Raw genomic sequence first — 26,890 nt, forward strand, 5'->3', positions numbered from 1 at the left:
ATTTAAGCTAAAAATGGAGAAGCGAGACTTAACTCTGAACAACCAGTACGGTGGTTGAAATTATTGCACACGTCTTGTCAAGTTGTTAAAGGCTAGTATCGCAATAAAGTAATTTGAATGAAATTTTCAAATTATTCATGTTACATTATCTATTTTCGAACTATTATAGCAAAAATGGCTAGCTCTTTATCTAAATCTTTAGATAAGATTTAGATACATTATGTAAGATTTAGATAAAGAGCTGAATGAAAAAATGGATCTATTGAAAATTTCAATCAAATTACTTTATTCTGGGTTATGTTATGACTGTCTGAAGATGTAGTGTAGATTGTTTATTATCATAGCAATGGTACTTGACAACTGAGACTAAGCCTCAATTATCCATTTTTTTAATCTCGGGGGGGCGTTCAAATCCATTTAAATCTTGACCATCCGTGTGAATTAATGTCCAAATAATAATTTATATAAGATTTAAAGCCAGAAAAATGACCTGCAATAGGTAGATTTAGCTCTTGCAAAGTGTATCTTTAATGATTATATATATACATGTACAGTACAAGGCCCATAATATCTACACAAATCTTTAAACACACTTACATAGGTACTTGTATGTAGTAGTTATTAGCACCCTTTCCGAGGTGTATCGGTGAATATCAGGACAGTTTTGGTCGAGGGGCCCAGCCGAGGTGGAGCCGTGGCGGCTCCCGACCAAAACTGTCCTGATATTCACCGATACACCGAGGAAAGGTGCTAATAAGTTACTTACATCACATTTCTATCGAGTATTGTGAAGCAAAATGTGAAAAATAGTATTTATTATCGAGTCGTTTCAACCGAAAAGTGACAAATACTTTCTGCTCTTTCATTATTTATCCCTTTATGAGCCTCACATTACATTTCATGGTAGAATGATTTCGCAGTGGAGAGACGACCTGAGTAGTATTTACACGTGCGTCTTGCTATGATACTCGGAGCGTAAAACATTCACGTGTTTGTTTAGGCCACATCGTCAAAACAAACTTGTCTATGGCGTAGAGGACTGCGATATTATTAAATGTAGTGTAAAGGAAATGCGAAACGTGGGTCATTCCTGGTGAAAGTATGCATCGGCGGATGGTTCTTCCGTTGAAATTTATTTGTAATAAAGTTTATGACTTTCTAGGCGTTTTTTTTTCATCCTGCTTATTTTCAATGCCTGTGAAGTGTCCAGCAAGAGAACTGCGCCTTCTATCATCACAATTAATTAAAATAATTATTCAATATTCTAATTTATATATTTTGCATATTAATATAAATCAAACCAAATTATGAAATAGATGCCAATTGGTATGTATAATAATTGATTTTTGTAATATGTTGTTATGTTAATTTAATGTCATTGTATATGTTTTTGAACTGCCATGTAGTTCCCCCCATTTTGTTTTGTTACTATGATTTTGACTAGTCGTTACGTGGACATTGTACAGAGCCGTCGTTATCAATTGCGATCTGGGTCAGACTAAACGTCCGCTATTTATTGCTTGAAAGTAGCTTGATAGGTATCTAAAACGGTATAAAAGTATCCGTGTATCAGAAATGAACAGTACTCTTTCTGAACATTTCTGATACACGGATACTTTTCTGCATGTACTGCAATTAAACAGGACAGTTTTATCAAAGGTTGCCAGTGGCAACGAGTAGAAGTGGGATGTAAAAAATGTAACAGCTTGTTATAAGCTGTTATTAATAAGTAGATTAATATATATATATGTGTACTGTTAATATTTTAAATAATCCACAGCTTCCAATTTTTGTCACATACTTTTACTCTGTTGATTAGAAAGACGACGTTTTAAAATTAATGTTCCTGAAAAGCTATGGTTCCATTGCTAAATGTAAGGCTTGTAAAATTAAAAAATCGTGGGAAAGTCTAAATGTCCACATTTAGTCTAGACTTATGTCATCACACAGATTCCCCTGAAAGGGCGTATGACTCTATTTTTTTAAATCTTAAAATAGACAAAAATGGTTCTAAAAGCACATATGAATGTAATATGAATGTATGTAAAGTGATTTATATTCAATTTTTGAAAAAAATATTGTAATTTCTAATCAGTTAAGTTCGGTGAAATACATGTATGTTAAGAGTTCAAATTGAACAGCAGTTGTTTTCGCCTTAGTCGATTCCACTCATTTATTAAATTTTGAGTTTGTCGTTTGTGAATCAGCCTTTACTAATACTTCCACATTGTGTTGTAGGATATGTTTTTATTTGTTCATTACAAAATGGCACCCGAAACCATAGAATACACGACTTGTGTACTGATTATAAAATGTTAATTGCATCTTAAATATTGGATATTAGGATCTTATAGTTTCACGACAAGATAACATCAATAAGGATTGAAATTGATCAATATTAAATTCTAATTTGTGTTTTTAATTACGAATATTATGGAAAATGGGGTTTAAACGTCCTACCTTTTTGCACAGATTGGACTAATAAAGACGGGCATATGCCATACAGTAGCTATGAGGAAATTTTGTCCAGGCAGCGGCACTACAACATATGTAGAATTCTAACTGTCAAGGGTTCTCCAACTTCGTGGGTTTTCTCCGGGTCCTCCGGTTTCCTCCCACTGCTAAAGTCCCCTACCATATGTTAGTCCCGAAATGACCTAATCTGTGTTGAGTGGACGTTAAACCCCATTTCTCTCTCTCAATGTCAAGGGTTCTTTTAGGTGCACACTAACGTGTACACAGTACCACAATTTTTTCATGCTATCCGAGTGACTATGCATTGTCCCTACACACGGGTATAACTGTACATGGAAGAAGATACTCATTAAATTAAGTAGGTCTACTTAAAATAAGATGTACTGATAGATTATGTTTCATTTGATTGACATTCCAGTGTAAGGAAAAAGAATAATTAAGTGTAATGAAATTGTAATGCAGAATATTTTATCATTTACAGCTCATGTATCTATGGGTGCTCTAGGAGATAGTTTCTATGAATATCTATTAAAAACATGGTTATTAACAGGAAAAACAGATAAAGATGCTAGAACTATGTATGATGGAGCCATACAGGTAAAGTTATTACTGATAACTGTTGTAATAAATATACTATTATAAATAAATGTCGTACAATATGATTATAGTTAGTCAGCATCAACCTTTGTTACTATGGCGATGAGGTGCAAAAGGTGTATAAAGCTACGATGCATCATTTACATTTTTTGCTAAAATATCAAATTTCTCATGGCTTAATTCTTTTTATATGTACTCAGATGGATTAATTAAGATCATTAAATCAAAATACCAACGCTAGATAATCTCCTGGCTTGGATTAAATATGATTTCAACTCTGCTACCAATAAAAGAGGAACATAGATGGATGAACTTTCAATTAGTGCTAAATAACAAATCATGTATTTAAAGGTACAATGACACTCTTGCTGGCTTGACAGCTCCAGAAAATAAAAAATAGCCTTATTCTAAGTACCAGATATGTTAGTGTCCTCATAGGCGTACGTGGAAATTTTTGACTGGGGGGCATTGGTGGTTTGTGCCCAAAAAATGTAGTTAGGTTCTTAGTATGTTACATAATAATAATAAATTCACTGTTAAATTGGACACATTCAAGAACACAATATTTTTTTTATACAACTTTTACAAAGTACAATTGTGTGCCCAAATTTTCCCAGCATTTGGTGCCCAAAATGGGGGGGGGGGGCAGTCGCCAGCCCCCCCCCCCCCCCAGCTCGTACGGCTATGAGTGTCCTACCTGTTGTGTAAATTATCCATTAAATCCTATTTTACTTGTCCAAAGGGTTCAAAAATATTTTTAAATCCAAGTCACATTTGAAAAGCTTTACGTCAGGCTTTTCAAATCATTTAGTTGAATTTTTCCAATTTTTTAAATTAGGTGTGTTAAGATGAAATTTGTATCATCAATTAATTGGAATACTGTAAAATAGTACAATTTGTTGACCAGAATAAAGATTGGGACATATTATTCAGTTACAACAAGAGTGGTATTGAGCCTTTAAGTATTATTAAAGCAGAATAGTTGTTATGTTTTTGATAGGAAATGTATTGGTACAAAACTTATCCAAATTGATCAGTCCAAACATAGACTGTAGTCATTTGAGGTTTACATTAGTTTCTGTTGCCACCATCTAATCTTTATACCACAGTTTTATTATACTGTCATAAGAATTGTTTATAAACAGTTCTTATGTGCCTCATGGGTAAGGGGGGGTTGGATGGCCGAAGGGTTAGCATGGTTTCGAATCCCTGGTTGTATGTGACAAGGAGTAGGGTCGCCTGTCCTACTTCGTGGGTTTTCTCCGGGTCCTCCGGTTTCCTCCACTGCTAAAGACCCCTACGTGCATGTGAATTATTGAAATAAAATTAAAATCATATGTTAGTCCCGAATTGACCTAGTTTGTGTTGAGTGGACTTTAAACCCCATTTCTTTCTCCTCTCTCGCCTCATGGGTAAAGAAAATGGATACTATGATACAAAACAACTGTTGTATGGCTTTAACCTTAATGTGTTTTATTTGAATTACTGTACAAAAACTTTTCTTCTTTTTTTTCAGGCTATGGAGGATAAAATGTTACAAACTTCAAAAGATGGTCTTAAATATTTTGCAGAGTATAAATCAGGAAGATTAGAACATAAAATGGATCATCTTGCCTGCTTTTCAGGTAGATCTATAATCGTTGTACACTCTTACAGTTAGTTCACAGTGTTACTGTATATCTGTAATAGAACTACAGTAAAGTTTGCATAAGTCGGATCTAAGTGGACTGGCCAATTTTATTCGAGTTAAGCGAAGATCCAAGTTAGCCGAAGACCGAAATTCAATCTTAGCCCGATTAAAAATAAACTGCAAGAGCCGGATAATAATTAATTCAAAGGCACATTTCAAGCTTTTGTTCGTGTGTGCGAGTAGATAACTTCCGTTTTGGCCCGGAAAGTGTCTCGTCGCATGAAATAGGCTGATTTGAGTCAAAATGATGGGGGAAGTATTTTGGGGCTCTGTGCATGGAATACCTAACCGCGTTTTAGACCATGGGTACGGAACTGGCTTAGTCAAATTCTGAACATACAGTCGATCCGACTTAAGCAAAGGAAAAAAAGACAGAATTAGATCAAATGGACCGAACATTTTGATCCGAGTTGAGCAAGCTCTGACTTAGGAAATTCGACTTAGGCGCAGAAATTTAATAAGAAAAACAAGCAGGATCAATTAAAGGGTCCAAATGATTTTGTCCGAATTGAGCAAAGATCCGACTTATACGAATCTGACTTATGCTAGGTTTACTGTATATATGTATAAATGTTCAAATTGTATAGGGGGTTGGATGGCTGAATGGTTAGCACGTGCGTGCTGTATCATTAAGTCTGTCATTGAGTCAACTGGCGTGGTTTCGAATCCCCGGTTGTACGTGACAAGGAGTAGGGTCGCCTGTCCAACCTCGTGGGTTTTCTCCAGGTCCTCCGGTTTCCTCCCACTGCTAAAGACCCCTACGCACAAGCGAATTATGGAAATAAAATTGAACCATATGTTAGTCCCGAAATGACCTAGTTTGTATCGAGTGGGCGTTAAACCCGTATTTCTCTCTTTTTCTCTCTCAAATTGTATATATACAATGAGAACTTTAAACTTTTGCTACAAAATATTTTATTCCTATATATTTTTGTTAATTTGGATATAGTTCATAAACTACACAGTCCAAATGAGAAAGTAAATTTTTTTTTTTTATCCAGGTGGAATGATGGCTTTGGGAGCTAATGGTTCATCAAATCCTACTAAATATTTACACCTTGGCGCTGAAATAGCCAGAACATGTCATGAGTCATATGACAGATCAGGTCAGTCAAAAATATACCCAAATTATTGTGTATTGAATGGAAGTTATGTACCAAATAACAGAAGATTTATTTTATATGAATACATTTAATGGCATGATTAAAAGAAAACTTATAATATAAACCCCTGGCAAAAAAAGTAATTCTATACTTAGACCAGTACAGACGGACAATGTCGGACATGAATTACTGAAGAAGGACACCTTTTGTCCGATACGTCTATTCAATAAACCTGTTTATTCTAACCATGGAGTTCGTCAAATCTACACTGGTTACAGGGGTTGCATCTCGTTATATATCGTCTTCTTCCTGAATCCATTACAGTAGAATTTGCATTAAGCAGCCACCCAAGGGAATTTTCACGACTGACCGCTTACTACTACTGTCTACCATTGTGATGCATTCGATAATATTTATCCATATTTGTGAAGAAAAACGATGAATTAATTTTATCTTATCAAAAAAGCGCATGAACAAAAAAACATTGTTGTATGTAACAAGGAGTATAACCTCTTCGGGTTTCTATGGGTCCTCCAGTTTCTTCCCACTACTAAAGACTTCTACGTGCAAGCAAATTATTGAAATAAAATAGAACCATATGTTAGTCCCGAAATGACCTAGTTTGTGTGGAGTGGACATTAAACCTCTCTCTTTCTCTAACTCTATCTCTCTCTCTCTTTTGGCTGAAATATGCTGTTTTTTTATGATGTCAAAGGCTATGACGTCATGATGTGTACAGGGTAGTTCGGAGTTCTCACACAACAATTGACTTTTAGTGTTCTACTACCAGACATTCTTTCATAAATTATCAACACAACACTCAATACGTGTGCATTGTTCTGTACAGGTTGTAGAATTTTATAGTTACATAGCGGAGGCCGATCGTAGTCTTGACATTTTTAAAAAATGTGCTATTTTTCCGGTGTGTAAAATGACCAATGGGTCAGATCTAGTTTTGGTCATTTTCCATAGCCCTTGGTCTCGACCGGCATATATGGCCAACATGGAACCCATACTTTAAACACAGTTGATTTATATTATTTAAATGTTCTTTTTATTTTCCTTTTAGCAACGAAATTGGGACCTGAAGCATTTCGTTTTGATGATTCAACACAAGCCAAAGCAACGAGACAGAATGAAAAATATTATATCTTACGCCCAGAAGTAATAGAAACATATTTCTATATGTGGCGTTTAACCAAAGAGCAAAAATACAGAGACTGGGCTTGGGAAGCTGTACAGGTACTGTACCATTGATTTTGTAGATATGTATTTGAGAAAAAATATTCTGCTGATTCAACTTTAAATGCTCAATACCACTCTTGTTGTAACTGAATAATATGTCCCAATCTTTATTCTGGTCAACAAATTGTACTATTTTGGAATATTTCAATTAATTAATGATACAAATTTCATCTTAACACACCTTATTTAAAAATTTTGAAAAATTCAACATTATGGTTTGAAACGTCTAACGTAAACCTTTTCAAATGAAACTTGGATTTAAAAATATTTTCGAACCCTCTGGACAAGTAAAATAGGATGTAATGGATAATTTACACAACAGTTAGGACACTTAAACATCTAGTACTAAGATAGAGATATTATTTATTTTCTGGAGCTTTCAAGCCAGCAAGAGTGTTATTGTCCCTTTAAAATTTGAAATTTTTTCAATGAGTTGACAGCTAACAGCTGCTTTATTGGAATTAAACACTTAAACATTTAATGATATGAGTAGCATTTCTTAAATAAGATCTGGGTAAATTGAAGCAGATTCCGAAATTTTGTTATTACGGGTGCCCAACTGTTAGTGATTATAGCAAGAAGATAAGTACAACTGATGTTTTAAATTACGAGAAATCCTGCCATTTTTTAATGGTTTATTAAAAAGTATGTTTAAAGTGCACGTAAGAACAGATTTGTATGAAGTTTGAAATGTTGCACATTTTCAAATGTAAAAAGTTTGAGCAATAAATTTTGTCGGATTTCAACATCTAAATGATATTCAAAATTTATACTAAAGGAAGTTTGAATTGTTGCACATTTTCAAATGTAAAAAGTTTGAGCAATAAATTTAGTCCGATTTCAACATCTAAATGGTATTCAAACACTAGGGACCGGGTATCATTCAGATTTGATGAAAAAAGGAAAGAAACTGAGCTTACCATCTATAACCTAATACACATATTCAATTAATAGATTGCCATGCAGAAAGTATCAAATAACGCCCAGTTTGTGCTACCGTTTTGTTTAAGAAACACCATTTAGTTTTGACATCGATCATCTAGTTTATGACCATTTAGTTTAGTTTTGATATTGGTCATCCAGTTTATGACCATTTCGTTTCATAAACTAGACAACCGATGTCAAACTAAACGGTAGCACAAACTGGACGTTTTTTGATGAATCTTGATGGTATTTAACACTTTCTGGATGGCAATCTATTAACTGAATATGTGTATTAGATTATAGATGGTAAGCTCAATTTCTTTCCTTTTTTCATCAAATCTGAATGATACCCGGTCCCTAGTGAAAACTTCTATTAAAAATGTGAAAAACAATTACAAGAGAGTAATGAAATGAAAGGGGGTTTAACTGTTCTAACACCAACACAGCTAATGAAAACAGGTTATAGGAGACAGACAAAGTTATCAGCGCGCTATTTGACCTACTGTATGGAAGTCTATTTTGAGCAATTATTACTAAACCAAGCCTGGAAATAAGGCACCTGTCACAGACAAATTGAGACTTTGTCAGACACAAAACTTCTGCCACCTGTCATTTTGTCCGGCACTGATTTGTCTTTTTTATTGATATTATTAATACATGTCTGGCACTAAGTTGAAAATGTCAGATACTATTTAATTAGTGCTGGACATTTTGTCAGGTACATCTAAAACCGTTATTTCCAGGCCTGATTATTATGTATTTATTATTGCAGGCTTTAGAGAAGTGGTGTAGAGTAGAAAGTGGTTATACAGGAATACGAGATGTTTATCAATTAAATCCTAATAAAGATGATGTTCAACAAAGTTTCTTTTTAGCAGAGACATTAAAGTATCTATATTTAATTTTTTCTGAAGATTCGGTCATACCTCTACATAAATGGGTTTTTAATACAGAAGCACATCCATTACCTATCAAGTCATAAAGTCAATACCAATTTTAGAATATACACACACTATACATGTAAACATGTAAATATTATTAATTGTCATATTTTTAATTTATCTGTTACACAAAATTTATATTATTATTTGTTCAACTGTATTGTATATAAATATATATGTAAACTTTAACTTGTTCTGTCTATAAAAATATTGATTTTTTATTAAATATACAAAACCTAGTTATTTTTTTTACTAGTCATATTATAATTGGTAAACAATGGTTTGAGTTCAATAACAAATTGAACTTTAGATGAGCAAGATTTACCTTAATATTGATAAATTGTCAATCTGGTTAAAACACAGCTCCTATTTCGTTTCATTTTTATAGTTCAAAATTTCGTTTTACTTGTCTTTACTACACCAGGATCTGGAAGAGTTGTTATCATTGATATGTTCCGAATGATGTGAGGAATTGGCCAATGAAAAGGTCTGTTACGGCAAGCTTTAGGCATGTTTTGCAGTAACATCAATGCTGATTGGTTAATCAAATGTCTGACGTCCTAGGGTCAAAAGCCGCTCTTGTGACCTCTGACGTGACCTTCTAGTACAACCAGTCAGATCTTCATGTAGTGTAGGCCTTCAAAGGTATAAAAAAATGAAACGAAATATAGATCTGTATTTTTATCAGATTGATAAATTGTAATATTGTTTAAATAAAAGAGATTTTTGGTAAGACATTGTGTGAAAGTCTATATTTGCCTTTTAGTCTGGAATTTTACGGATTTCAGATCTCTGGGTGTGATTTGAGCGATATAGGAATCCCTTGCAAGCCCTGGTTAAAAGTGAATCTTTAATAGTCCAAAAATGGTTCAATCCCCATTCTGTATTTACAAAGATATGATAAACTAAAATTACATTGATTTATGCTGCTCGCTATGTAAATAATCCCAACACCACATCTTCGTGTTTCTCAGGATCTAATTGATGGGCCTGTTTTTAATCTGATTGAATCCAAGGCGGGAGTTCATCTAGCATTGAGCGGGGTTGGATGGCTGAATGGTTAGCACGTCCACACTGAATCATAAGGTTTGTCACTGAGTCAACTGGTATGGTTTCGATTCCCCGTTTGTACAACACAAGGAGTAAGGTCGCCTGTCCTACCTCGTGGGTCTCCTCCCACTGAAGAAGACCCTACGCACAAGCAAATTATTGAAATAAAATAGAACCATATGTTAGTCCCAAAATGACCTTGTTTGTGTCGTGGATGTTAAACCCCATTTCTCTCTCTCTCTCTCTTTATGTTTCGCGAGATCTAATTGATGGGCCTGTTTTTAATCCAATTGAATCCAATTCGGGAGTTGATCTAGCATTGATATTTTGATTTTGTTTTTCTTGATTCAATATTAAATAATCAATTTTAGTACATATTAAGCCTGAGAAATTTCATATTGTCCGAAAATTTACAATTACAAACATGCTATCTATACTAATATTTGTGACTGTCGTTTGTCTGTCTGTCTGTTTGTTTGTCTGTCTGTCTGTCTGTTCGGGGTTGGCGGCTACACTAGGTCTGCCCCGAGTCTGAAATTTGGGGTATAGGGGTAGCTCGGACCGGGGAGTAACATAGGCCAGGTGGCGTTAGTCTACCACTTCCGGTTTCAGAGTTATGACCCCTGAGCGAAGCTGGGCATTCTGCTAGTAAACTATAACACATACTTATGGAAAAACAGCTACTTATTTATTTGGGTGATGTTTCGAAGAGTATTCTCTCAATGTTGTCAAGCTAATACAGTAATACAAAAGTATGCTGTTTGCTGTACTTATTTTTTATCAGAGAAATGTTGTTATGGCTACATTTAAATGTAATTATATATTTAGCTTATATCTGTAACATTTTAATATCTGACTGATGAATCTTATTTCAGATATTTTAAATTCATTTAAAGTCAAAAATATTCCTTCTTGATTTATTATTTTGAAATAGATAAGGGGTGGGTTTGTGTTATATTGTTACAATTAGTCAAATCTGCAGATCAAAACTTGTACTTATGTTAAAGTCCTGATGCGTCATTTAGTGATATAGGGATAACTTGCAAACTACAATATTGTGAAAGATGAATCTCTAATAGGAATATCAGTCAAAAAATGGTTAAATTCCATTAAGTGTGTACAAAGTTATGACGCTGCCATCTTTGATTGGAAGCTGAGAAACCTGATGGGTCAAGTTGAAATCATATTGAATCCAAGCCAGGAGATTATCTAGCGTTGGTATTTTGATTTAATGATCTTAATTAATACATCTGAGTACATATTAGCAAGAATTAAGCCATGAGAAATTTGATATTTTAGCCAAAAATGTAAATGATGCATCGTGCCTTTAATTATACACCTACTGCAGCTCATCGCCATAGTAACAAAGGTTGATGCTGACTTATTGTAATCATTTATTTATAGTAGTATATTATCAGATACGAGGAATTGAAATTTCATCGATCTATGCAGTTCTGTATCACCATTTTGTTGTCCCCCAAAATTTAATAATAGGCATGTTTTAAATGCGATTGAATCCAAGCAGGGACATGATCTAGCTTTGATATTTTGATTTTGTTTTTATGATTAAATGTTAAATAATAAATCTGAGTACATAGTGTTGATTAAGCCATGAGAAATTTTATATTTAAATGAAATATGCAAATGGGGCATCGTTACTTTAAATCACTCAACAAAATAATCTTTCCAGCCTATATTTGGTTTGTTTGGTGGATATGGTTCTGATATTTTACACTGCACAAGATGTAGAGTAAAACTGAGTCTGGTAAAATATAAAAAAGAAAGAAAAGAAATAATTGAAAAAAAAAAACCAGTTTGATCAGAACTTGTTAAGCGTCCCATACACGCACAAACTTTTTCATCAATAGTATTGACCAACGTGTTCAATATATATTGTGCAATATTTAGTTTGAGCCCAACTGTTACAAGGGACGGACCAACTGGGTTGGCTGTTGCGCTAGCCTTATAGATGGATTAAGCAAAAAATATCTATGTAGAACAGCTCCATCAATATATTGACATCAATACTTTTAGACCGTCAATATCACCCCCATACACAATCAAAAACATGTCAAATAATTTGACGTCAATACTATTGATGAAAAAATTGGGCGTAATACAAGGACTTTCAACTCTTGTGTGTTAACTTCACACACAATGCATCCCCTTTTGGTTGAATCAAAAATCCAATCTTCATTTGCCCAGTGTAGGTGCAGAACAATAAAATTTCTTTAAAGAATTAGCAAGCCTAATGACAAATCATTGTTACTAAGCCAGTTTTACACAGATCATAATATACCCTTTAGCAAGCTGCGTGCTGCCTTTAAATAAAATTGTTGATTTCATTGGATTTTTTGTGTTGATTTGTTTTGTGGCATGGCAACCGTCTTTGTTGAAAATATTTTATGTCTATAGACAAAGCCAGTGTTGAGATATCCCTGATTTTGTCTTCCAGTGAAATGAAATGGAAAGCGGGGGGGGGGGAATCTACTTTTCTACACTGACTGGGATGTCATACCCGATACAGTGTGCTACAAGGGAAATTTGGCTTGGACAGCGGTGCTACGATCTACTCTTATTTCAAATGTCAAGCTTCATTTACTTGCACGCCAATGTCTACACGGAACCCCGGTTTTCTTTCCCATCCAAATAACTAGACAGGCCCTCCCTCCATTGACAATGATGAGGGAAAACCATGCCGGAAAAATCAAGAGGAATTTTCTAGGCCAACACCAGGGGCTAACCTAAGACCGGGTTAGCAAGCCACTATTGTAGTTACAGAGCCACAGTAGCTAACTGCCTTCTAGTGACAATACTGCCAAAATTTAAACTAAAATTAGTAAACAAGTCGACTTATGCTTAATTGAATACAGATTTCCCCATCACTAATCGAATTAACACATCAGATAAACCAAATTCAATACTTTATTTTGACTTGAATCAGAGGTTTAGCTCCTTTTAAGCACAAAGTATATGTACTATCTCATCTCATAACAGCAGGTAAGTTAATAGCACTTAAAGTTACAATTTCATATTTTTAAAATGTATTAAAATAAAGCCCTAAAATAGATGGTATCTATAAACAGTCCTACCTTGTTAAAGAATAATCCTATTAATCCTATAATTCACTATTGCCAGTTGAGAAATTGGCAAAAATATCATTTTCAACTTCAAATTCAAACATTTGAAGATAGCTATTCCATAGTGGAGAATAGGAAAACAAGGGAGGTAATTGTGTTATTATTTCCGGTGTGAAGATTTTTAAGTGTGAGAAAGATAACCTATGATCGTATAATAGTGAGTTCACAAGCTATTGAGCAAAAGACATAGAAATAATTATGTTTTGACTTTCTTAGAAAATATGAAATTGTAGTTCTTGTGTTCTATGATGTTGCTAAGAGAATACTATTTGTCCGGGGCTGACAAGGAAAGCTGTCTAGTCGTTTGGATGGGACGAAAAACCGAGGTCCTGTGTACACATTGGCATGCACGTAAAAGATCCCTTGGCAGTTGGAATTCGATATAAGAGTAGGCCGTAGTCCCGCTGTCCGGGCCCAATTTTCCCTCATAGCACACTGTATGGCGTATGCCCGTATGCCCGTCTTCATTAGCCCAGGTTAGGAGCAGAACAGTAGGACGTTAAACCTCATTTCATTTCACTATTTGTCCATGTATGGTACTGTAACTAGTTTCAAGTTAAATTGTTTCAATGACATTTAGTAATTGAACTGGAATATACAGGTCACAATTCTATGGAATACAATTCTCAAGTTAGGCAAATGGGAAAAGGAAATCTCACAAGATTTGGTCTCAAGTTAGGCGATTGGAAAATCTCACAAAATCAATCACCATGATGTACAACAGTACTACTACTGTTTATGAAATTGTCCAAATAATTCTTCTCCAGTACGTAACTATTTATTTACATCAAAATGTCTTATAATAAATAGATTAAATCACAGATATTCAAACTAATCTACTTTCAACAAACACAATTATCTAATACATTCATTAATTACACAGAGATAATTAGCATCTGTAAAAATATTTCTAAACAGGCTGGCAAACTAATTACACCAATAATATATTTTCAATATATATGAATTGACTTTTTAGACGGAAGTTATCATTTCACAGTCTGACCCTTTATCGTCTTCGTTGTTAGTTCTCTTTTTAAGAGATCGTAAATAATGCGACTTTTTTCTAGAATCTTTGTCCTACAAGCAGAAATACCAAATAATAAATTAAATTTGCTTTCATTAATAAACAAATTAGTCTCATAACATAATGACTATTGGGGCAAAATTTAAATATTGGCCATTCATAGTTTATTTAGTGATAGTCCAACTTCATCTCAATTTTCTTTATGTTGAATTCAAAAAACAAATTTGTCTACTCTCAATCTAGTTATGCATTTGTTGTGTGTAGAATTTGTTGCTCAATGGTGACCAAGCAAAACAAGTATATTGTGCTCTTTTATTTATTTTTAAAAAAATTATCAAATTGAGATCTCAGTAATGATTAATTTACTTTCGTTAAAATTATAAATGATGTCTGAATGGTACCTTATCCAGTAGACAACTGGAAACACTGGAATCCAAGGAATGTTCATCAGGAAAATCATAGCCTTGTAGCACTAATGTCTGCTTTTTCTTTTGACTTTTAAACACCTCTCTAATCTGTAATATTAAACAGTTTCAATTTTTATTAATACATCATCATCTATCACCATCAATTTTAAGTGCTGTTATTTAACAGACTTTGCTGCACTTTTTGTCAATATATGGTTATTTAATTGGTTTGGTTTAATAACATATTCAACATTTCTCATGTTTGTTTTCTCTCTCAGTCAGTCAATCCTGGGAACATTATCATTTAAGATCTGTTATGGTTATTTCCATTATTTGAAAACATGTAAGTATGATGCACATGTAAGTATGATAATAGTCATTCTGATTTTAAGATTTGTCAATGACACCCTGAATGTGTATAATACAGGAGCACTGTCTGAAAAATCTATATTCACCTCTTCATGAAGTAACAGATAAAACACCATGAAAAATGCTCCCTGAAATAAAAAAAACAGATTGAACATGATGCAATTATTCCTTGTTAGCATATGACCCAATTATGACGGGGTATCGGGTTCAAAATGCAATCTAGAGTAAAAAGCAGAAAGTCAACAGTAAAAAGTAGAAAATCTAAAGTAAACGGGAAAATTCTTATCTAAAAGGGTATTTTTATGGTGAAAACCTATAAATTTATGTACTTTGTCTGCAAGATTCCGCTTGCCAAAAGTCTCTAATATCCAAGTCTACTTTGATGTATGCTCTCACTAATACTGTCGTTATGTCGTGTTGACGGGTTATGAAAATGGCGAAAAATTACATGGTCACTATCAGCCACCATAGTATTGGAGAAAATCTGCGTTAGAAAATCGTGAGTTGAAAATCTGAAGTGGAAAGTCGAGTGTTAAAAGTTGACAGTAGAAAGCGGAAAGTCAAAAGTTGATAATAGAAAGTAGAAATTATGTCCATGAAAGTTGAAAAGCTTGATGTTTCTGCAGACAAAGTACATAAATTTATAGGTTTTCACCATAAAAATACCCTTTTAGATAAGAATTTTCCCGTTTACTTTAGATTTTTCTACTTTTTACTGTTGACTTTCTGCTTTTCACTCTAGATTGCATTTTGAAACCGATACCCCGCCATACCCAATAGGGAAGATTGTCTTATACTTGACATATTTAGTTATATTCATTTGTCAAATATGATAAAAAAAATATGTTTTCAGATATAATTTAATTAGTGCAGAAATTCAATAATTTTGGCTACAAGTAATCTGCTTTTTAAAACTAAGATGTACAAACTAGGAGAAGAAAGGATCAACTTTAAAATCTTATCGTTAACCTATTGATCGATAAACAAAATCTAGTATCATTGTATCAACCTAAACGATCATTAAGATCAGAAGGGAAACTATTGTTGGATGTACCTGCCTATAATTTGAAATCATTTGGATCTAGAACTTTTCGATACAGCGCATCAATTGTTTGGAATACACTGTCAGTTTTTAAATCCAAAGTGAAAACTTGGTTTAGTTACTGTCATTAACACTCTAAAGTGAGAACATTTTCTAGCACCTAGTGCATTCCCTAGTGGATTGAATAGTTGCAAGATACAAATATCATTATTATTATTTGTTATGATAAATGGATTATCGATGTGAATGTTGGTCTTGGACTAGTCTTGTCATTTAGGCTATTATGTTATATATACCTGTAAACAGTTAAATAGAGCATAGATATATTTCAATATCTGATCCACCATTTTGATTGAAATAAAGGCAAAAGCCCAGCAAACAGTGACAAGAATTATTTGAGTCCACAACCCCTTCATATGAATCCTAAAACAAAACATATATCAATGTTTAATGTTTAAACTACTATACAAAAAAACTCTTATCAATAAACATTATCCTGTCTCTTGTAATTATCTTTACATATACACATAATTATACTGTAATTATAAGTATAAAATTTCAGTTTTATAGAAATTTTATAGCAGCGGCTGCCAGGCAGGATACGCCCACATTTTCGAGAGATGGATAGAGAACAAGCTAACAAGAAAGTGATTTTTCCTACAATCAAGGGCCATAATTCAGGAAATTACAATTCGATATGCGCAAATATCGAAAGGAACTGAGATCTTTGTGTTATAAACTTACATTTCAAGTTTCAACAAAATCGGATAAAAATTGTGACCTCTATAGGGTCCACAACCTTGATATACCATATTCTTAACAAGCTAACAAGAAAGTGATTTTTCCTACAATCAAGGGCCATAATTCAGGAAATTACAATTCGATATGCGCAAATATCGAAAGGAACTGAGATCTTTGTGTTATAAACTTACATTTCAAGTTTCAACAAAATCGGATAAAAATTGTGACCTCTATAGGGTCCACAACCTTGATATACCATATTCTTACGTATTTGAGAACGAACGGCGGCCATTTTGTCTGTCAATTTTGGGCCGATTTTCACGCAATTTGAACTCAGTTGTCCTTAGGGTGTAACGGTGATATAATAATACGTTTTTTTTTAAATCGGATGAAAATTATGACCTCTTTAGGGTCCACAAGCTAAAAACGCGATTTTTCGTACAATCAGGGGCCATCATTTAGAAAGTTACGGTCCGATATGCGCAAATATCGAAAAGAACCGAGATCTTTAGGTTATAAACTTACATTTCAAGTTTCAACAAAATCGGATAAAAATTGTGACCTCTACAGGGTCCACAACCTTGATATACCATATTTTTTACGCTATTTGAGAACAAACGGCGGCCATTTTGTCTGTCAATTTTGGACCGATTTTCACGAAATTCGAACTCAACCTTCCTTAGGGTGTAACGGTGATATAATAATACGTTTTTTTAAATCGGATAAAAATTATGACCTCTATAGGGCCCACAAGCTAAAAACGTGATTTTTTGTACAATCAGGGGCCATAATTCAGGAAGTTACAGTCCGATATGCGCGAATATCGAAAGGAACCGAGATATTTTGGTTATAAACTTAAATTTCCATTTTCAACAAAATCGGATAAAAATTGTGACCTCTATAGGGTCCACAACCTTGATACACCATATTTTTACGCTATTTGAGAACGAACGGCGGCCATTTTGCTGTCAATTTTGGGCCGATTTCCACGAAATTTGAACTCAACCTTCCTTAGGGTGTAACGGTGATATAATAATACGGTTCTTTAAATCAGATAAAAATTATGACCTCTATAGGGTCCACAAGCTAAAAACGTGATTTTTCGTACAATCAGGGGCCATAATTCAGGAAGTTACGGTCCGATATGCGCGAATATCGAAAGGAACTGAGATCTTTGGGTTATAAACTTACAATTCAAGTTTCAAAAAAATCGGATAAAAATTGTGACCTCTATAGGGTCCACAAGCTAAACACATGATTTTTCGTACAATCAGGGGCCATAATCCATGAAGTTTCGATCCGATACATGCCAATATCGAAAGCAGCCGAGATCTTTTGGGGATAAACCTATATTTCAAGTTTTGTCAAAATTGGATAAGAATTGTGACCTGTAGAGAGTCCACAAACAATTGTGGACGTCCGGACGGACAGGGGCGACGGCATAATACGTCCACATGAAAATGTGGGCGTATAAAAAGGTCAACATTCGATTTCCATTACCTAGCACAGGAAAACCATAGGATTTGTTAAAATTTTCACAACTTCCGTTCGCTTTAGAGTTGTGTGTTTTTTGTATTAACAAGAATGTTAGTTAAAAGAGAATTACTGGTAAACTTACATGATGATTTTATTGGTCTTTTCACTTTTAGTATAAGAATTTTCATTATGTTCTTTAGCAGTGAAAATCAACACAAGTGTTGAAACCTGGAAAGGAAAATATTTTTGTACAAAAAGAAAAACAAAAAGAAAGTTCCATTTGTATCCCCTGTATTCTGGAATGGCTATGTTTTGCACATACGAAAAAAGCATTTGTTTGAATTGAAATGGTCATCTATTTGCCTCATAAATTACATAAACCAATCATTGAATAATAACAATACCCGGCAAAATAAATAACAAAAGTTTTCCTACGTTTATCCCATGCTCATACAGAAATTTGCCAACTACTGTGTTGAGCTCTTTTGACGTTTAAATTTGCGGCTGTTCTCCATATGGATCGCTGGTCCAAATTCACCTCCCCGTCCCTCTCTAGAACCCTAACCACATAAGTTTCAAAAGGATGACTAGCTAATGAACATCCTTCATTACTAACATAAAGAGAGAGCAATGGGGTTTAACGTCCACTCGACACAAACTAGGTCATTTTGGGACTAACACATAATTCAATTTTATTTCAATAATTCACTTGCACGTACGGTCTTTAGCAGTGGGAGGAAACCGGAGGACCCGGAGAAAACCCACAAAGTTGGACAGGCAAAACTACTCCTTGTCATGTACAACCAGTTGACTCAATGACAGACCTTATGATAAAGTGCACACGCGCTAACCATTCGGTCATTTAACCCCCCAATTACTAATATAAAACAGATTATTCCGTTTATACTTACAGCAATGATTCCAACAGCAGGACCAATAAATAACCAAAAATGGGCCCAAGAAATCCAACACCTTTTTAAAATAGACAAAATTCATATATATGTTTTATTACTTCATGAAATTCCATTTAGAAATAAAATGAAACAGGGTTTAACATCCCACTTTTCTGCATGAACCTCGTGGAATTCTCGATAGATTTAGTCTAAATTATAATTCACGTATTTATATGGGATAATGTACGTGTTTTTCATAGAAGGCAATTCTTTTCCTCTTACTTTGAAAACAGATTTCAATATTTTAAAGTTAAAAAAAAATGAAAGTAGCTTACATATCTTCAGCGTAATAGGTATCAGAATTAGTTCCTATAAACGCTCCAACTAAAATTCCAGGAATAACTAAAAATTAAGTAGAATATAATTAAGGCAACTGTTACAAAAGCAAAACCAGGTTTTACTGCATGTTAAGATCTACAATATGGGAATTATCTACCTTGAATTGGATTATGGCGGGTATTTATGAAATGGTGACATTGAAGTACATTGTGTTGTGTGACAAGCACAACTACGGCACTAGATCCAAACATAACCAATCAATTCTCAGTCTATTTCTTACAGAAAAAGTTGACTTCATCAATTCTTGGTCTATTTTTTACAGAAAAGTAGACTTCATCAATTCTTGGTCTAATTTTTACAAAAAAAAGTAGACATCATGAATTCTTGGTCTATTCCTTACAGAAAAAGTAGACTTCACGAATTCTTGGTCTATTCCTTACAGAAAATGTTGACTTCATCAATTCTCGGTCTATTTCTTACAGAAAATGTAGACTTCATCTTTGTAAGGTTAGTAAATTTATAGCCATGTAGTTTTGAATCTTGGTCTGTTAATCTGGTATCATTGTCGAGATGTGAGACTAGTGTAAGAAAGTTTCCTTGTATTCATATTGTGACACACTAGATATTTTTATTGGATTACTGAAAGGAGTAGAGTCGAGGACTTCCAACTGCCGTTTCCAGAAAGAAATGACAGTACCATTAGTATTGTCAAGATAAACTATATTTGGTCAAATCAACACGAGAACAGTGACAACATCCCAAACTGAGGTCATATATCTTTAACAGATCCAGGTTTGTTAGAAGCTTATGTTTCTGTTTATTTGGTAATTGTTCATTTTATGTACAGTAGAATCTGCATTAAGCAGCCACTCACAGGAATATGGTAGATATGACAGACTTATTAAATCAGACAAATGGTCAAAAACCCAAACACAGCTATGTATAAATTTAAATTCTGTATTGAAAGACATTTCAAGTAACATATACATTTAATTTAAAAAATGGTCAAGATATTTAGCTATGAAGTTGAAAAAAACATAATGTTATTTTTACAAATCCAGACTCCATATCAACCCCCCCCCCCCCCAAAAAAAAAAACCCAGCAAATTTTGTGCAACTGAGGTAAGGTGTGGCCTGAGGAAATAAATATCAGGTCAGGTTTATAGAAAAATATGATGGAAACTGAAAATTGTATTGAAAATATTTTTTTACATTTTGTGCCATATTTCAAATAAGGAACCTGTGAGTCGTAGACTGTGACATGGGTCTCTTTTAGTAAGAACTAGCCCCAAGTTCACAAATCATTCTCAGACTTAAAGTAAAAATTTACTCAACTTTAAATCACTGTTTATGAGAAATATCTTTGATCCAGAAACATAAAACGTTGCACATACTGTAGTTTTTTATTGATGTATTTGATACATTAAAACAAAAAAAGTTTTATAAAAAGGGCTATATAGTAGTTAAAATAAGGTGAGAATGCTTTGTGAACTTTGGGCCAGGTCATACCCGGTATGTGCACTTTGAGGGAAGGGAGTTGGAATTAAATATGAAAAATAATGAGGCGCACCTATTTTTTTTATTACGTACGAATTTGAATATTTTGTTGACACATGATTTTTAATTGTGGTCTGAACCGCCTGCTTAAACAATGATAAGAGTTATGCCCCTTTATTTCCGGTAAAAATGTCCGACAAGAAAAATTTTGAAATCCCATCACTGGTTGGAAGGCAATATTATAAATATACTACGATAAAAAGTTAATACATAAGTTTAAAATCCCCAAAGCATATACTTCAATTAAATGCTCTGAAGTGGTCATGATTCTCAACCAATTTCTCATCTTTTATCTTTCATTCTAAATTGATTCATATAAATTTCTGCAGCAGCTAACAGATACACACAAGAGACAGTTCAACTAATCAACACCATCAATGTGATTCCCCAGTGATAAATGTTGATTCTGGATGCATTTATATAAATAAGGCATTACACATAAAACTAAACATCAGTGAAACAATGTACACTCTAACAAACAGTGCTGTACTAACTTCCCAATACAGAACAACAGATACAATCCAAATATGAACATAAAATAATAAAAACATGATACACACTTGCCAAAATTAACCTTAATGTTAAAATAAAACATATGTGAATCTACCACAGGACGGCTGTGGCAAGTGATATCCGATGTTCTGACTCATGCACAACACCAATCATTACTTGTAGCTAGGCGGCCCAAAATGGCCAGAGATGATGGCGACAACAATGCCTCAATGTAATTTAGAATGCATACTAACATTAAAAACTTCAAAGTGTGTAGTATAATATTGCCTTTACTCTACCATGATGAACAAAATAATAAATAAACAATTAAATTCTGTGGATTAAATTAAAAAGAAAGCTTACCCCATCCTAAAATATGATATCTTAACATGGAACCAGAATCATTTAAATCTGTCTGATTATGTGCTGAATATGTTATAACAATATATAAATTGAATGCTTCATTCATCAACCAGGCGTAGTTAGACAGGAAAAAAAAGTGCAGAAGAACAGCAAACACTTGACACACAGCCTGCAGAGGCAATAAATTTCATAGATAATTTGTTATTTAGGTGAAATTTTAATCAAATTTGAGAATGTTACTCCGTTTTACATCTCTATATTCTTTTTTAAAAACAAACTTAAAACACATTTATTTAATCAGAGAGAGAGAGAGAGAAATGGGGTTTAATGTCCACTCGACACAAACTAGGTCATTTCGGGACTAACATATGGTTTAATTTTATTTCAAAATTTCGCTTGCGCGTAGGGGTCTTTAGCAGTGGGAGGAAATCGGAGGACCCGGAGAAAACCCACGAGGTTGGACAGGCGACCCTACTCCTTGTCACGTACAACCGGGGATTCGAAACCACGCCAGTTGACTCAATGACAGACTTTATGATACAGCGCGCACGCTAACCATTCAGCCATCCAACCCCCCTTATTTAATCAGGCTTTTAACTGACACTGTATACAACTGTTAACATGTCCATAATCTTGTTGTTTATTTATGATTACATTGTCACTTTGTAAAGTGTCCCTGAACATGTTATATGAAAGGGTACACTATAAATATATTGTAATAATAATAATAAAATGTTTTAAAAATGATATGAGTACTGAAGATTAATTTGTATCGTAAGACAGTGTACCGATATATTGGGGTAAAGTTGGATAAGTAAAATTTAATCTAGAACTACAGTTTGTAGTTTGTTACCAAAGACAAAGTTAAGATATAAAAAAATTCTACAACCCATTCAATACTTCCTATTTATATTGAACTCACACCGAAGCATCCCAAGGTGGTTGCATATTCAGAGTTTGACACAGATCAGGATAATCTCTACAGTGGTCAGCAATGTTTGAATGTGACAAGCACTGTGTCTTTGGAATTCGAATATAATAAACATTTCTTTCTATAGGAGAGGGATAACAGAGGAGAGAATAAAATATATTTTAGGCACAAATATTTATTTTTATGTTTGTTCAAGATTTTAGATCTATTTTTCTTTGAAATGGCAAAGGAAACTATTTCAGGAGTTTACAAATTCTAAAATTCTTGTGAGAATTCTTGGGAGAGATGAATGTTTTATAGGTACAAAGTTTGTACTACAAACCCAGGCAAGATAAAACTACTAGTTCTGTAACATTTGCTTATGCCTAATATTATTATATTAATATTTCAGACGCTTGTCAATAACGGACGCACATTGGTTCCGTGAGTAAGGCACTAGCTTCACTAGCCAGGAGACACTGAGAAATTTTGTCACGATTTTTTCTTGTTAGTAGTGCAGGACGGAGAACCTGGCAAGGAACAACGTGTAGCTGTTCGAATGGAAGGATAAACTATTAAGCGTATGTCTTCACCTTGGCGTGCACATATTAGAACCCTTGGAGGTTGGAATTTAATGAAGAGTTGGAAGAAAGCGGCTGTTCTGACAAAATTTCTATTGTTGCACACTATAAGGCATATGCCCGTTTTCATTAACCCAGAAGGTTGATCAGATTTCATTCCATTTTACTTGTTAACAGTGATTAATATATTTTACTTACTGGTTGATCATATCTATCAATGCCAAACATAAATATAACCTGACTGCAACTGATAGACAGTGAGAGATTTTTGTGCAAAGCAGCAGAAGCAGATGATGTTCTGAAGAAAAGAAAATTAATTATCAATATTTATTTACAGACATGCATACATCCATCAGCCATCTTTTCCTGTGAATAAAAGGTAACCAGTCTGATTAAAATACAGATCTATATTTCGTTTCGTTTTTTATACTTTCGATGGCCTTCACTACATGAAGATCTGACCGGTTGTACTGGAAGGTTGGTTGTACGAGCGGCTTTTGACCCTATGAAGTCAGACATTGGCTCATTAATCAGAGTTGATGTTTCTAGTGGTTTACCCACAGTTCCATGAATCACTTGCCAAGAACACGCCGTAACAGACCGTTTCATTGGCTAATCCCTCACTTCAACCAGAACGCCAGTAATATAACAACTCTTTTAGATCCTAGTGTAGTAAAGACAAGTAAAACGAAATTTTGAACTATAAAAACAAAATGATATAGGTTCTGTGTTTTAATCAGATTGAAAGGTAACATAAGGAGGTCCTTGTAATAAATGGCTTTGGGATGCATTGTTACTGATGTCTGGTGCCAATACTGAATATCATCCATAGACCGACATGTATAATTCTCTGTGAAGTCCATTATGTGGTCTGCTTGAGGATGCTCTTTCAGATGTTGCATTTGTTTGTATTGTTCTTTCATCCTATACACATGCTTACAAATTCATCCATTCTACTTTCAAATTTGGAATAAATTGATCTTGATGTTATGTTTCCTTAATATAACAATCTTAATATTCTTGAAAGTTCTATCACAGACAACTCTTTTCCAATCATCAGAAATTATTTCTTTATTGTCTGGAATATCTCTTCATGGAATTTAAGAGAACATGCAGGATTATCATGTAGCTGGAGACCAGGGCCCTGTTTCTTGAAATCTTAACTAAAGATAAAATCCAAATTTTAGTAGATACTTCAATTTTGATTGGCTAAGCACTAAAATTAATCTTATATTATCCAATCAAATTACTAAAATTTGGATTTTATCTTAGTTAAAATTTCAGGAAACTGTTCCCTGGGGCTTTGAATTAAGGATCACAAATGTTTTCAATGCGAAAAAGACAGACAGAACAGAAATAAAAGGAACATAAAATAATATGAACTTAAAATGAAGAAATAAATGAAACATACCCTCTTTGAGGTGTTTCTAATAAATAGACTAAATAAGTCTAAATCATAACACTTCTATAAAACTACAAGAAAACAAAGACACCACAATAAGTAATGGCCAACAGAACAACAGGACACAGGAAAACCAAATAAATAAACTAAATACATATATTTACAGAAGGACCTATTTGAAGCTATACAGCTTAATAAATAAATACAACTTTGGCAAATTACTAAAGTAAAATAAAATACCTGGAAATTAGACCAGCGATTGCCAGACAAGATAAAATAAAATGCGATTTTTTGCACAATCAGGGTCATAATCCAGGAATTTACGGCCCGATATGCACGAATATCAAAAGGAACCAAGATCTTTGGATATAAACATATATTTTCAGTTTCATCAAGATTGGATAAAAATTTTGACTTCAAGAGGTTCCACAACCTTCGTATTACATACTTTTACATAATTTGCGTACAAGAATCAGCCATTTTGAGGGGCATTTTTTGTCCAGTTTTCACAGAATTCAAACTCAACCATCATTAGGGTGTGATGGTGATATATTTAAAGGTTTTTTTTTTAATCAGATAAAAATTGTGAACTCCAGAGGTTCAACAAGCTAAATCAAGGGAGTTAAGGTCTGATATGTGCAAATGTTGAAAAGAACTGAGATCTTTGTAATATAAACACATATTTTATGTTTTATCAAAATCAGATAAAAATTGTGATATCTAGAGGGTCAACAAGCTAAAATCGCAATTTTCGTTAATGAGAGTTGTGTGCAGGAAATCGTTAATTGACAGTTGGATAAAAAGTCTTGATTAGCACACTTTTCTTATGGTAAGTGAACTAGGTCTTGACTAGGTGACGCAAGAGTAGTGCACTATCACGTCACACATTTGGATACAATGTCAGTGCTCGCTACCAATTTGTATCTTCATATAAAGTCATGATTAAAGTATTAATATCATTTTTTCAATGGACAAAAACATTAATTATATACAATAATGTATTTTCAGGAACCTGTCCTTTTAAAACAACTCAGCGAACATATTTACAAGACTGGATAATATATCTTGGGTAGCCATCAACATAACTAGAAGACAAGGATATAGAACAGAAATAAAAACCAACACCATATATTATATACACTTTATTTACAATATAATATACAATTATAAAACATTAATTAAATTCACCATACTACAATCACTTATTGGTATTTTCAGTGTTTGAATCTTCAGGGATGCATTTTGGTGTCTGATACACAAAACATGGAAGTCTGCTGGTAAACTTTATAGTCTATATATTACTGGGACGCATGCAACAGAAGGTTGTGAGAGAAATCATGTATGTAGGGTTTTCAGCAAGATTCGATAAATGGTCAGTCCATACTTTCGTCTGCTGTCATGTACAATTTTCAATCTTCTTTGAGTCTTTCTTGCCAGGATTTGTTAGGTTGTTACCGTTCTGTCAAAAAATTCTAGGACCACGCTTTAACAATGTATTGTAACAACTTCCTACTGATCTTAACCACTCTCCCCACATAAACTTTCAAAATAGAAGATTTCTTCTTTGTTTGCTTGTATGATTTGGCAATTTCATCAATCAAGACATTTCCAAGTAAAAGTTTACACTTAACAGGTTGAGTAAGATTCAGTAAATCTAAGATGGAACTGGTTTTGCTGTTAGGTGTACTAGCGTTAACAGGTTTCTTATTCTAAACCTTTCTGTTTTCTTCAACAATTTCTGTTAAAGATGCATCATGTAAGAGCTAAATCTGCCTATTGCAGATATTTCTTTTGGCCTCAATGTTATATAAATTATTAATAAAACACTTATTAACATGGCAAGACCATAATCAACTCTCTAGACCATCAGATGCTTGTGATTTTCAATGGATTGAAACATGACCGTCATTTAATAATTTAATTCAAAAATAGATAATTAGATATTGTTTACTATCGTATCAATGGTAGCAATGACAATTGAGACTCCGCTATTCTTCAAACAGCCATAAATGAGGTAATTTGGCTGAAATTTTCAATATATTCACTTTTCATTATCTATTTTTAAACTATTATAGAAACAACTATCAGCTTTTTATCCAAATTTTACATAATGCATCTTTAATGATCCT

The 26,890-nt window shown here is 33.7% G+C and overlaps 2 protein-coding genes across 2 annotated transcripts in view; one reads left to right on the forward strand and one right to left on the reverse strand.

The window, feature by feature from the left end:
- The window catches only part of LOC126810410 (mannosyl-oligosaccharide 1,2-alpha-mannosidase IA), a 30,234-nt gene extending 17,859 nt beyond the window's left edge, over positions 1-12,375 (forward strand). Inside the window, exons 7-11 of the mRNA XM_050535460.2 lie at positions 2,957-3,072; positions 4,589-4,697; positions 5,764-5,868; positions 6,935-7,107; positions 8,807-12,375. Coding sequence (XP_050391417.1) covers positions 2,957-3,072; positions 4,589-4,697; positions 5,764-5,868; positions 6,935-7,107; positions 8,807-9,016 — 713 coding nt within the window. The 3' untranslated portion in view covers positions 9,017-12,375. The remainder of the gene's footprint in view (positions 1-2,956; positions 3,073-4,588; positions 4,698-5,763; positions 5,869-6,934; positions 7,108-8,806) is intronic.
- A 1,440-nt stretch (positions 12,376-13,815) lies between these two features.
- The window catches only part of LOC126809739 (cadherin EGF LAG seven-pass G-type receptor 1), a 31,568-nt gene continuing 18,493 nt past the window's right edge, over positions 13,816-26,890 (reverse strand). The window contains exons 18-26 of the mRNA XM_050534488.2: positions 23,558-23,657; positions 21,869-22,037; positions 19,453-19,519; positions 19,136-19,196; positions 18,367-18,452; positions 16,304-16,430; positions 15,052-15,093; positions 14,591-14,704; positions 13,816-14,242 (exon numbers count right to left, since the gene is read on the reverse strand). Of these exons, the coding sequence (XP_050390445.2) occupies positions 14,138-14,242; positions 14,591-14,704; positions 15,052-15,093; positions 16,304-16,430; positions 18,367-18,452; positions 19,136-19,196; positions 19,453-19,519; positions 21,869-22,037; positions 23,558-23,657 (871 nt within the window). The 3' untranslated portion in view covers positions 13,816-14,137. The remainder of the gene's footprint in view (positions 14,243-14,590; positions 14,705-15,051; positions 15,094-16,303; positions 16,431-18,366; positions 18,453-19,135; positions 19,197-19,452; positions 19,520-21,868; positions 22,038-23,557; positions 23,658-26,890) is intronic.

The sequence above is a fragment of the Patella vulgata genome, chromosome 2 (assembly GCF_932274485.2).
Source record: "Patella vulgata chromosome 2, xgPatVulg1.2, whole genome shotgun sequence".
Taxonomy (NCBI): Eukaryota; Metazoa; Mollusca; class Gastropoda; family Patellidae; genus Patella; species Patella vulgata.